At 54.5% G+C, this 13,918-nt stretch overlaps 1 protein-coding gene across 1 annotated transcript; it reads left to right on the top strand.

Moving 5' to 3' along the window:
• Positions 1 to 1,088: 1,088 nt before the first annotated feature.
• Positions 1,089 to 5,165, top strand: NIK1 (Histidine protein kinase NIK1; the record flags this gene model as incomplete). The annotated part of the gene is made up of 4 exons (XM_036632580.1): positions 1,089 to 1,926; positions 1,979 to 2,011; positions 2,068 to 4,664; positions 4,725 to 5,165. 4 exons carry the CDS (start codon positions 1,089 to 1,091, stop codon positions 5,163 to 5,165), a joined length of 3,909 nt encoding a protein of 1,302 aa, XP_036502134.1.
• Between the last annotated feature and the right edge of the window lie 8,753 nt (positions 5,166 to 13,918).

Here is a 13,918-nt window from a genome sequence, read left to right as displayed (position 1 = left end):
TTTGGCGTAGGAAGGTACGCAAGGCTGGACAGAATGGTGTTAGCGCTGCGCTGTTCTCCCCTCTCATTGGAAGACGGCGGCTCAAGGCAGGTACCTGCGTAGCCCCCCTCTCAGGTAGACCGAGTGTATCCCGCCTCGGAAACCTACTCGAGGTACAACTACATGCTCGCGCACTTCTTGGACTTGAATTGTCCCGGTATGCAGTACAGATGCCAACCCTGTGCCGCACCTTCAAGTGCTTGTCCAACCAGCAGCGGCATTAGCCAGACCAGCGTCAGTAGGGAAATTCGGCCAGCAATATACTCAGTAGTGGCAGCAATAGCAGCAGCAGCATCCGTACTCTCACCTGCACCGCACCGTCTCTGAGGTTCGCCTCGTCGAACCAATCCTCTCTCCACCTCCCACAAGCCCCCCCTCCCCTCGCCTGCCTATCCCATCCCACCCCAATCCCTACATCCGCCCTCCTCTCCATCCGCTGTGGTATCCGTTTAGCCCCCCCTGTTGCATCTTGTTCCGCCTTATCTCCTCTCTTCTCCAGTGCAGTGGTCCTTCCCTCGCTTTGGCTCTTTGCGACCTCTAGCAGCAGCTCGTCCTATCCGCCTGACCATTCTCGGGGCGTGTCTACTCGCTATTTGCTCGCCTCATTGCTTTTTCAACTCACCCTCTCTCTTTCCTATACCGACAAACCCACCTACACCAACTCCTTCCCTCGTACTTCCTCTCACATAACCTATCTACCTACCTACCTACCTACCATCCCATACTTCACCCCCATCAGTCCTTCCTGCACCACCGCAGACAAGAGCGCCATCGTCTAACACGCGGCGAATCAACGAGATTCGGGCGGTGAAAAGACTCTCGCCTATCCCACCACACCTCTCGCTGCTGTATTCACTTTGGTTCCAGGACTTGACCAGAGCTAATATGCTGCCGATTGCTCACGACTCCTTCTGAATCTATATCCGCCCCGTTCCTTTCCCACCGAACTACCCTCTGCGGCCTCCACTCCCTCGACCGCAAATACCTTTTCTCTACCAATTCCTTGAGCTGTCTCTCTCTGCTCAGGTTGTAAACTGTACAGAAACAGGATGGTCGACGACTCTGCTTTGGCCGCCGCGGCGGCCATCGTGCAATCCCTCGCCGCCGACGGCTCGACACCGATGTCCCTCCCCTTCAAGGCCGACGCGCGAATCGAGCTCCCCGGTCGTGACACCCCGGCGAAGCGCAGTCTGGAGGCCGAGTTGGCCAAGCTTGCCCAGAGAATCGAGAAGCTCGAGAACAGAGCCCACGCATCCGTCGCTTTCCCGGAAACCCCCAACGAGGTCCACGATTCCCTGTTCGGCGACGACTCCGAGGCCACATCGCCATCATCGTCAAATAGCCGCCCCATTCCCAGGCCAAAATTCCAACGCGAAGGTACCGCCTCAGACGACCCAAGCCTCGCAGGCAGCCCGCTGACTGATGAAGCCTTGGAAAGCTTGCAAGAGAAGGTACTTGATCAGGAGAAGGGCATTTCTAGCGCGAGACAGGAAATAAGTAGTGTTAGCGCCCAGCTTCTTGAGCAGAAGGAACTGCAAGAGCAGGCCTTCTTCAAGATCGAGCAAGAAAGAGTCGCTACCTTGGAACGGGAACTATGGAAACACCAAAAGGCCAACGAGGCCTTCCAAAAGGCCCTGCGGGAAATTGGTGAGATCGTTACAGCTGTCGCACGCGGAGACCTCTCCAAGAAGGTCCGCATGAACACCGTCGAAATGGACCCGGAAATCACTACTTTCAAACGGACAATCAACACCATGATGGATCAGCTGCAGGTATTCTCAAGCGAAGTCTCCCGCGTCGCCCGCGAGGTCGGAACCGAAGGTTTGCTCGGCGGTCAGGCCCGCATCGAAGGTGTCGATGGTACATGGAAAGAACTCACGGACAACGGTATGCATGCATCTCAATGCAGTCTTTAGTGTATAAGCTAACCAGACGACAGTCAACGTCATGGCTCAGAATCTCACGGATCAAGGTAAGTCGTCGATAACAACGGTCTTCGCGACATGTTCCGTCTGACAAACTGCGCAGTGCGCGAAATTGCTTCGGTAACCACGGCTGTCGCCCACGGTGACTTGACCAAGAAGATTGAACGTCCTGCTCGTGGTGAAATTCTGCAACTGCAACAAACAATCAACACTATGGTGGATCAACTGCGGACATTTGCATCTGAGGTCACTCGCGTCGCCCGTGATGTCGGAACCGAGGGCATACTCGGCGGACAGGCTGATGTTGAAGGCGTCAAGGGCATGTGGAACGAATTAACGGTCAACGTCAACGCTATGGCAAACAATTTAACGACACAAGTGCGGGACATCATCAAGGTGACGACTGCCGTCGCCAAGGGAGATCTCACTCAAAAGGTTCAAGCGGATTGCCGGGGCGAGATCTTCGACCTCAAGTCTACCATCAACTCTATGGTTAACCAACTTCAACAATTTGCTCGGGAAGTCACCAAGATTGCCAGAGAGGTCGGCACCGAAGGCCGTCTCGGTGGTCAAGCCACCGTTCATGATGTCGAGGGAACTTGGAGAGACCTTACTGAGAACGTCAACGGTATGGCCATGAACTTGACAACGCAAGTTCGAGCCATTGCCAAGGTCACGACCGCCGTCGCCAACGGTGATCTCACAGAGAAAATCCGAGTGCCTGTCCGCGGTGAGATTCTTGATCTCAAGAACACCATCAACACTATGGTTGACCGTCTGGGCACGTTCGCTTTCGAGGTCAGCAAAGTCGCGAGGGAAGTCGGCACTGACGGAACTCTGGGCGGACAAGCTCAGGTCGACAACGTGGAAGGCAAATGGAAAGACCTCACAGAAAACGTCAACACCATGGCCTCAAACCTTACGTTACAGGTCCGCAGCATTTCAACCGTCACACAGGCTATTGCGAATGGCGACATGAGCCAGAAGATCGAAGTTGAGGCTCAAGGAGAAATCCGGGTTCTCAAAGAGACCATAAACAACATGGTTGACAGGCTTTCTAATTTCTGCAACGAAGTGCAGCGAGTAGCCAGAGACGTCGGTGTTGACGGCAAGATGGGTGCACAAGCAGACCCTGCCGGCTTGAAGGGTCGCTGGCGGGAGATCACGACGGACGTCAATACCATGGCCAGCAACTTGACGACTCAAGTGCGCGCATTCTCTGACATAACCAACCTGGCGACGGACGGAGACTTCACGAAACTCGTCGAGGTTGAAGCATCTGGCGAAATGGACGAACTGAAACGAAAAATCAATCAGATGGTGTCAAACTTACGGGATAGCATCCAGAGGAACACACAAGCTCGTGAGGCGGCAGAGTTGGCGAACAAGACGAAATCAGAGTTCCTGGCAAATATGTCTCACGAGATTCGCACACCCATGAACGGTATTATCGGCATGACACAACTCACCCTCGACACGGACTTGACACAATACCAGCGAGAAATGTTAAATATCGTCAACAGTCTTGCCAACAGTCTGCTCACGATCATTGACGACATTTTGGACTTGTCCAAGATTGAGGCTAGGAGGATGGTCATTGAGGAGATTCCGTACACTCTGCGTGGTACGGTCTTCAATGCTCTCAAGACCTTGGCTGTGAAAGCCAACGAGAAGTTCCTCGACCTCACGTACCGAGTAGACTCCTCAGTACCCGACCATGTCATTGGCGATTCGTTCCGTCTTAGGCAGATCATCCTGAACCTGGTCGGCAACGCCATCAAGTTCACCGAGCATGGAGAGGTCAGTCTTACAATCAAGAAGGCCGATCCGGTGGTTTGGAAGTGCAACCCCGACCAATATGCCATTGAATTTGTTGTTACCGACACGGGTATTGGCATTGCGGCCGACAAGCTCGACCTCATTTTCGACACTTTCCAGCAGGCCGATGGATCCATGACTAGAAAGTTCGGCGGCACCGGACTTGGTCTATCCATTTCGAAGCGTCTAGTGAAGCTCATGGGCGGTGACTTGTGGGTTAAGAGCCAGCACGGTCAGGGCAGTGAGTTCCACTTCACATGTCGCGTTCGCCTATCAGATCTCGGCGTCGAGTCCATTGAGAAGCAGATCAAGCCCTACAAGGGTCACCAAGTTCTCTTCGTCGACAAGGCCCAGACCTCGTACGGCGAACAGATCCGGGACATGCTTCATAAGATCAGCCTGCAGCCCGTCGTTGTTCAGTCGGAAAAGGACCCATTGCTCACTGGAGTTCGAGACGCTCAAGCGATGCCATACGACGTTATTATCGTCGACTCCATCGACACCGCTCGCAGACTCAGGTCGGTGGATGACTTCAAGTACCTGCCTATCGTTCTGTTGGCGCCTGTCGTTCATGTGAACCTCAAGTCCTGCTTAGATCTGGGCATCACGTCGTATATGACAACACCATGCACAGCGGTTGACCTGGGCAATGGCATGATTCCTGCCCTCGAGAACCGCGCCACGCCATCGCTTGCGGATAACACGAAGTCCTTCGAGATTCTGCTTGCAGAAGATAACCGAGTCAACCAGAGGCTTGCAGTCAAGATCCTCGAGAAGTACCACCACGTGGTCACTGTTGTCGGCAACGGTCTTGAAGCCGTCGAGGCAATCAAGCGGAAGAAGTTTGACGTCATCCTCATGGACGTACAAATGCCCATCATGGTAAGTCCCGGAATTTCTATTACATGTCTATCTTGATTGCGAGCTAACCCCACCCGGCAGGGCGGCTTTGAGGCAACTGGCAAGATCCGCGAGTATGAGCGAAGCCTTGGCTCGCATCGTACCCCTATCATTGCCCTGACAGCCCACGCCATGATGGGTGACCGTGAGAAGTGCATCCAGGCCCAGATGGACGAATACCTGTCCAAGCCCCTGCAGCAAAACCACCTCATCCAGACCATTCTCAAGTGTGCTACCCTGGGGGGTCAGCTGCTGGAGAAGAACAGGGAGAGAGATCTTGCTCAACAATCCAGGGTTAAGGCCACCGGGAATGAGCAACCTCAGTCTCACCTCCGCCCACCTCTGGAGAACCGAGCCTTTTCATCAATAGAACCAATGACAGGGCCTAGTCTGGCTAGCCCGTCCTTGGTCACGGCGGATCAGGAGGATCCCATAACTAGGGCACGTAACGGCCTTTCCGACTCGCGCAGCCTAACAAGCTAACTTGGTTTCTTGTTCGTGCGCGTAGCTGCTGCTGAGGTCACATAGTTCCTAACTGGGATGTGCAGGGACAGGCTCAGAAAAAACGCAAGTGGCGACCCGAGTAAGCCAAACGAGTAGCATCGTTTTACGAAGCAATACCCAAGAAAGATGGAGGAGCATTGGAGGATGGATACAGCACCTGGACGCCGCTGCTTGCTCAATTTATCCGACACATCTCTCCCATCACAACTGTTTACGAGCGGCACGACTCCTTCAAGCAGCAGAAGGCATTTCAAGACAAGAAGAAGCACTGTTTTCGAGTTTCGTTATAAAGACGGGTTGTGCATAGTGTGCAAGCACATGCGACAAGGGAGAGACAGTTTCTTTTTTGAGCACACTGGATCTCTTAAGATGGGTATGCACACAAGGGAGGGGGTCAATGGGATTACGGAGGTCGTTAGGAGTTTTTATCTTTATTTTGGTATTTCAGACAGGAGGGAGGGACAGGCGTCACACTGCCCGCATTCTTCACCGTCTCGTTAACCTTCGATTGTAGTTTTACTGTTGGCACCCAGGGGTGGACAGACAGGAGGATGAGATCAAAGTTTCTGGCATCCACATATGGGCCTGCTGTGATTTTGGGTTATCTCCTATATAGGGCGATTAGCTTAGCCCTCAGCTTGAACAGCTTTGGGCTGTGTCTGTTGGTTGGAAGGGCTATTTCGACGACGAAGACGAAGAATTGGGAAAGAAGTTTCCACTACTCAAGAACAGGCATTGACGGTTGATAGCGGGGAAAGATGGGATTCTGAATTTTCTTGATTTTCCTTTTCTCCTTGCTCAAACCAGGTTTACCAGCAACAAGGGCGTCAGATGGGTTGGGGGTCCCGAGACTACATCATTGATATCAAGAGAAGCAAGGCCGCCGTATAAGGAAAGGCTGAATTTGCCGAGCTCATCGAAACAAATTACTGTCGTGATTGATGTCCATCTACACTATATTGAATTCGCCAACGATTGAATGTGAGGCAATCGTGGCGAGGGGGATGTGAAGCAAACCAGCCGCACACGATGATGAGGGGGATGGGGGCGGGGGGCTCCATCCGAGCATCTCGCTCGCCGGCCGAAGGAGCGAGGGAGGGAAATCGGCCGCAAATTCAACAATCACACCACAAAAGGCATGCAATTTCTGCGCTGGTCCTAAGCGGCATTCTACAAAGCCATGTTTTTTTTTCTGCCCCTCACTTGTTGACACTTTCCACCCCCTCCTCCGCAGCCCATAGCTTCTCTGCACCACCACACCATGGCATCAAAGTACCGGCCCAAATATCAAAAGTCACTTTGTTTTCCCTCCAAATCACCGGGCGACACACGCTAAAAAGACATCGGGATCACAAATCTGGGCAAGACGCAGGATGGCGAATATGTGTGATAAGTCCTAGGGGGCGATAATGTGTTGCAGCTGCAGATATTGGCCAGCCCTGGCGAGTGGCAAAAGAATGTTGACAGGAAAGAAAACAGACCACCCCATCCCCCTCCTCTCCCCTCCTCCAGCGTTCGTTTGACGCTTCCTACGATAATCACCGGCCGTCCAGAACCGCAAATCCGCATATCTTTTCCGATCAAACAGACGAATTATCGAGATAGGATGGGATGCAGTCGACAAGACGAGATGTGATAGGACAGGTCGGGGAGGAAGAGCCGGACCATGCTGATCAATACCGCCCCTGATCTCCGACAAGGGATCGTCGCGTCCGCCCACGCGGGAACTTGCCCCCAAATATCGCCACCCAGCGGTTTCCATACCAGCAATTGCAAATCCCCATGTTTTAGTCCGCCCTTAGCATCGATTCCCAGCACTGATCGTCGGATTTCAGGATCATGAAGAGAGGGCGACCAGCGGAACCGAAGAACATGAAAATTGGTTATCGGCTCCGTCTCTCGACCCACGCAAGTTCGTCACAACACTTTTGGAATCCGGTCTGTCCGTCTAAGGCTTCTTCGCCGCTCCTGAGGCATCGGGCCCGGACCCCTCATTGTGCTTCTGGCCGCTGGGGGTGTTTCCATTGTGGGTGTCGTTCGTGTCCTTCGGAGCTTCAGCTCCTCCTTCGGAAGATTCAAAGGCAGCTAGGAGGGCGTCCAGTCTATTTTCAAGGTTCGTCAGGTTCGCCTCGAGCGCGCTGGCAGCCTGCTCGCCTCTGTTTGCGGTTCTCGGTTAGTCCAATTTCTGAATTTCGGCGTGGAGAAAAAGCGGTCACGAGGACGCGGCTGGAAGGGCAAATATGAATGGGAATCTATCTTTTCCGCATCGCCGCTTGGCTGGACCGGACGCAAGAGAGAGGGGTTGGTGGCTATTAGGGAGGGGGGTTTGGCAGTCCATGCCAGACACGAAAGAATGGCCTCGAACATCGAGATGGCCACCAGCTGAGACCGGAACGGGAGCTTTATCCCCGTGTGAGAACTGTTGAAAGCGCGTTCATCCCTGGGTTCTGGGCGGACGGTCTGACTAGAGGGCCTAGAACCTTTCCCGAGGTGGCTGCTTTGCTAGGGGAGCGGTAACCGAAAGCCCTCATCTCACGCTGTCTGGTGACGGGAGGATTTGGACACTGTCGTACCACAGCCCATTACCCCTCCTTCAACTCTACCTGGTAAAGAGACCGGCAAGTGTCTCGCTTCGATGCATCGTCCTAGACAAAAAACATCACGAGCGGAGCGGTAGGGAGGGGCGAGCAAATTGATGGTATCGATGGCTTTTCTTTCGTTTGGAAAATTGCCATGGAGATTGTGGTTTGGCCATATCCAAATCTGAAAAGGCCTGGGTTGGTCCAGACCGCAATCCTCAGCCGGAAACGAGATGCACCTGCGCCCACCGAAGTCCGAGGAGCCCAGGGCTGCGGACGTTATTCCGTAAAAAAGTGATCAGAAAGCTGTTGGCGACCTGGTGTTGCTGCGCAGCGCAGGGATCCGAAAGCAGATTGGGCGAGGTGCTGCACTCTGTGCTTCACTGCGCTGTGCTGTGGATGGTTGGCTGTGGCGCTCGCCCGGGTTCATTCCTCCTAAGCGCACTTTGCAGCTTCGGAGGCAGCTCCGTCTTCAAGCCCAGGGTGCAAACATGCCATTCCGACTGTTGTGGTAGGGGAAGAGGGGCGTTTCAATGGCTCACACCTAGGGGTCGCATGCAGAAAGGCAGTGCTGGCATTCGCCCTTCCAGACAAGGGAGCGGGGAGGGAGAAGATGGAAAAATGCTCGTTGATTGAGCGTACCTTTGGAGGTCCCTGTAGGCCTAGAACGCGCCCCAAACGTGGTCAGCCCTGGAAAAGTGAAAAAGGGGGGGTATCCCATAGATAGTCACATCCTGCCACCCCCTTCTACCGCAGTGCCGCTGGGCCCTTGCCTTAGTGGTTATGCTCTCTGCTCTCTCTCATACTCGCAAAGTGCTTGCTCTTTGCGGCGGGCAGGCGGGCTCGCTACTCCTCAAGTCCTCGGCTGCAACACCAGGAACCAGCAACCAAGTCAACCCAACCAACCGGCGGCTCGCTGGTTGTTGCCGTCTCGACACATCATCGGTCCTGGACCCCACCTTAACGCCCACAACACAGGGGAGGGCCCAGACCGCTCCAGTTCCGATGGATGGGAACTTTGAGCGAATCAGCGAGCGTGACAAAATAACGGCGAATGGGTCTCAATGGTGCAGGAGCGCCGGGGAGAGGAGCGGAGCGTGGCGTAGGCCCGGAATTGAGAAGCTGAGGAGGAGCGAGCCTGAGAACCGAGGATGAGAGCGAAAGTGAGAGACAAACCACGATGACCGAGGACCCAGGGGAGGAGGACGGGGCGGACGCCGGTTGAAAGCTCGAGGCAGAAGTTCTGCATAAGCATGACCCCCCGGCAGCCCCCTTGCTCTGTCGGGGTTCTAAAAAAGCGCAGATACGGGCTATTCGTACATACCTGGGCGATGTTGTCCACCGACGAGTCGTTGTCGGGCCTGGTCGTAGTCGCGGAGGCGGGCTCGGGCTCCTGAGACGCTGGGGCCATGTTCGGAGACGGCGACGGGGCGAGCGAATGGAGGGCTTTTGGAGGTAGGGAAAAAATAGCTGGAAAAATCAGTAGAATGTGGCCTGATTTGGGGGGCCGGTGATGGAGTGTCGCCCTCTTTTTTATCCGGGCTCTTTCGCCTTTTGTTGTAAGTCTGCCGTAATGTGGGAAATGCGGATACCCTCTCTTCAACGCTCGATGCCTGAACCACGCGGGTTGGGAGATACGCGGTAGTGTGTTCGTACTTCGTAGCTTCTTTCACAAGGAGACCCCCTCAAAAGCGGATTTCTCGAGGCTATGGCGAGAGAGTCGTGTGAATTCGGTTTGGCTCAGGAAGGCGTGTTGTGTTGGCGGTGGCCTGAGCTTAGTGAGGCTGGAGGAATTCGGTAATGCCGAGCGAATGGCGAAAATTCGGTGTCGTCTCAAGGGTCTGTTAACACGGGTTTTCTAGGATGGAGGAATGGGATTTTGTAAGGACTTGGGCGGTATTTTTGACGTCGGGCGACAGAATTACCGTCATGGCTCAAACCCCTCACTTCCTTCCCAAAACACTGGGACACACAGACCGGGTGGGGGTCCTCCTTCTGTTTGTTTTGCTTAGGTGATGCCTTCCCTTATGTGCGCTCTTGCCTGAGGTGAAGCAACTGGGATGCCACTGGGCAGGTGCCACGCGAAAAGATGGAGGCCACTGCCCGCAAGGATGCACGCACTTGCACTCACACCTTTATAGCCTGTTGAAAGCTGGCAACTGTCAACTTCATTGGTCGCCCAGATCGTCTAGTTGGTTAGGATGATACGTTGTGGTCTCCATCACTCAGCGATACCGTGTTGACGGCGGTTCGAATCCGCCTCTGGGCACTACATTTTTTGCGTGTGATTCCCCGGTGCACGTTAAGCAATCGGCCGATTCCAGCCAGCTTTCTTTTTCGCCTGGACCAATTGCCTCATTCCCCAGTTGTTCATCGAGATGGGCTTTCTCGAACAGATGACTCCTAGGCTGCATCTGGCAACAAAGTTGTTTATACATGACCAATGGCCGTGATACGCCCTACATCCTTGAGAAAGATTCAGATACAACCTAGACATGGGACACGATAGCAAGGGTCCAAAACTATCGCGGCCCATTCGGCTGAAGGTAATCACAGCACCTGACTCTTTCAGTCGATCGTCATTCGGTAGTTGGATGGCTGAGATGGTCTGCTCTTCCTGAATGAGCCAACTCATGCTCAGATTCCAAAGCTTAAGGTCAAGCAGTATCATGACCGGCGGTACCATCGCATCGAAGTGCATCGGCGTTGGTCTGATGTTGTCGCATCCTGGAAGGCCGCCGACAGGCTATTCGATTCGTACCTGTGCGAAATTATTGAATGACCACCGGAGTGCACGCCGAAGGCGCAGCCAATGCCGTGCCTGCTTGGCCTGTCAGCAGCTTCAGTGGGTGTGGTGGGTGTGTGACTGTGTAAGTGCCTGTAGAGCATCGGTACGGCGAGCGCATGCCTGGCCACATACGGATACCTTGCCTTAGCATCTGAGCTGCCATCCAGGTCCAGCCTTCAAGCCTCGAGGTGGACTGCTGAGAGAAGCCTGTCAGGCTGTCCAGAGACTGTGCTGCTGTAGGGTCTGCAAAGCTGTAAAACGATACGAAGCCTGCTGAAGCGCGAAAAGTGGAAGCTGAAGACCAAGACAGATGCGAGTTCTTGTCGCTGCACGAGGCCTTGGTATCGGTACTTGGAGCGGGTACCTGGCGACTTCCATTCGCTTTCTCCTCAGGCATGTTGCTAGGTCGCTCCACTTAGCAGTTGGGAGACCGGAAACTGTCAACCTTCCCCTTACTAGGCTCGTCAATGGCGCACTTGCTTTTTCTTGGAGATTCCATCTGACTGTTCGATGCCGCAGCCTAAGCCCAGATATCGACCAAAACCCCTCCGCACACAGATCGGATTTTCAGAGACTTTCATCGAGAACCATCAGATCCCAAACAAAGCACATGGGATGCTACCCCTTCTGACGCACTGGCGTCCAATCTTCTCGAGCACAACTGGTGGCATTTGCTGAATCTCGATGACTTGGAATGGGCGTTCGAGGATCGAGATGTTGATTTCACCGTGTGCGACAACCACCACACCCTTCCGTAACATACGGTTGGTACCCTCACTGTCGCTGCTGCCTCTGCCGCTGGCTCATCGCGATCGTCTGTGCCGCCGTCCTACATCTATCAGACACCACAAAATATAGGCCATGGAGGTGACACTACCATGACGAAGAGTCACTGCTCAAAAGGCCCAGCAGCGAAACTCGATTGACGATCCTGTAGCCTTGGTGTCAGTGTTCGTACTATCGTACTGTCCATGCTGGTGTTTTGTTTCCTCTTCCCATATCTCCCACACCAACAGTCTCCATTCGGTCGGCGCCTGGAGAAGCCGATCGCTCCTCGATGCGCGCACATCACCTCTTTGCCCATTTCTCTGCCCGCTATTTCCCATCTTTGATGAAACTGTGGCCCGCGAGCGCCTTGCCGTTACCTACAACCTAACGTCAGTCGGCATGGCCATCAGGCCCCAAGGACCCCAGTGAAGTGGTAGGTTCCGAAAGCCACGCGCCGCATCGAATCTACGTCACGGCGGGAAGCCGATGGTCGAGTTGGAAGGTGACTTGCGCATCGGTGCTTTGTAACGCTACCACTTGACGTGTAGCGCGTTCCGCAGCGAAACCCTCTGCCCTTAATTGGAAAATCGATAGGCCGACGCCCTCCCCCATCCTTCTCGGTCGGATTGGAGTGTGCATACGGTAGGGTAGCGTCGACAAGAATGTTGGCCTTTGAATACCTAGTGGCTGCGTTCGGTTTGCTGGCCCAGACGTTCGCTCAGCGTTCGCTTGAAGAGTCCAGAACGTTCAGTTAACGTCCCGGACGAGCGAGGGCCCATAGCCATGACGATTGATGCATGGATAAACAACAGTGCAACAGCTTAATTGCACTTGCCCTCGGACGAGGCGAGGTGGTGCTGCCATCAGAACTCTGCGTCGTTCCATATTTTCCAGAGCTCAATGAAGCTGACAGGTCATCGTCGATGTCCTGATATTCATCAAGGCCGAACGTGGTTGTGGATATCCCGTGTGAGCTAGTCCTAGGCAGAGTGGCAGAACATGGTTGATGAAGTATCCGTGATCCTTGAGACGGGCTGCCTGGAGAGTGTGCCCCGGCGTCACATCTGCAGGACGAGCAAGTCAACGTCGGAAAACCATTCTGGATGCAAGTTTCCATTCCATGACCTTGGCAAATGGGGCATCTCTGCGTCTGGATCATGGACCTCGGTGTCGCTAGCCTTGGTCCGCGTCTGGCTTGGGCGGGCGAGTGGTCGTGGTCGAGGTCGAGATGGCCCAAGTTCCAGAACGCTTTGATGGATTGTGGGGCCGTGACGACCCGGTCAAGGTGCATGCACTTCTCAGCCTCACACCCGACAATGGGTGACTGAGAGGTAAGAAAATTGGAAATGCCATTTGCGGCCAAATGCGCAATCACCGGCTGACGATGGCTTTTGCTGGCCCCCTTTGCCACAAAACGAAATTCCCGATCGTGCACTGATGGGGCGCACAGTTACCGGGTGAGCCAACGGCGAATTGGCCCGGCGCCTTCTTGCGTTTCACCGCATGAATGTGCCATCAGTAATCAAGAACCCGATGCGCCCTGGAAGGGACTGCCGTGTGATGTTGGCGAGCGCCTGTCCTGTAATGATAGGAAGCCTCGTGAGGAAGTGTTGTTTTTGTGACCTCTCAAGATGTCGCCCGTCTTGGGAGCGGCTGGATGACAAGCCGTCGAAACAGCAGTGCTTCGCTCGCTCGAGTGGGCACTCCCGTTCAACACACAGCCAGTAAGAAGACGAGTTTATTTCCACGGGGTTTCTTCCGCAAAACCCAGAGACGGCGAACGTGACTGTCGGCGTCGCAGCCGTGTATGCGATCGCATGGCAGTCATGGTTCGCCGGCCGTTGTCTCACCCGCGCCGTACAGTTGGATACGGCGCCTTGCCTGCGGACGACAGCAGGCGGTGGTGACCTACACAGTAAGGCAGGTTGGTAAGGTAAGCACTGGGTAAGGTAGCCCAGGCTGTGAAATGCCGCGAGGTAGACGGGTACTCTGTCCCCGAATGTGATAGTAGCGTGCCAATGTGGGCTGTAGGGTGCTGTAATGGCCAGATACGTCCGCGTGAGTGTGCTACAGCAGGGGTGGTAGCGGCTTTCGATCGCGGCGCAATTCTCGATTTCAGGTGTCTTTGCGCCCATGGATGGATGCTCCGTCTCCCCGCATAGAGGCGTGGGTTTAGCCATGTTGGGTTTGCCTGGTCAAACGCTGACACGTCGAGAAGCGCGACTCTGGCGTGTCTGGGGCAGGCTTCTTGAAGTGCAGGTCGACCGACGGTGGTGGAAGTCGAGCATCGAGATCCAGGTCCACGAGCTGGGCTGCTTGATTTCTCGACCTTCATCTAATCCAGGCGACGGTACGTGTCTCTGGAGGACTGCAGGGTTGTTCATGGTGTCGGATTCTTCTCCCTCGCTTCTTCATGGGCTGGTCATTGCTGATATGGGATCCACCACAGCTACGTGATGTCGCATCTCCTGCCGCCCGTGGTTGTGGTCGCGGCCATGGTCTTTTGTGGGAGTCTCGAATCTTGAATCTTGAACGGCGGTATTGGGTGATGACGGTATGCCAGGTATCTCGACCACGGATTCTCTGCAGCGAATTGT

The sequence above is a fragment of the Colletotrichum siamense genome, assembly GCF_013390195.1.
Source record: "Colletotrichum siamense strain Cg363 chromosome Unknown KSG_Cg363_contig01, whole genome shotgun sequence".
NCBI lineage: Eukaryota > Fungi > Ascomycota > Sordariomycetes > Glomerellales > Glomerellaceae > Colletotrichum > Colletotrichum siamense.
The sequence above is the reverse complement of the archived record's forward strand: the minus strand, read 5'-3'. Positions and strand labels throughout refer to the sequence as shown.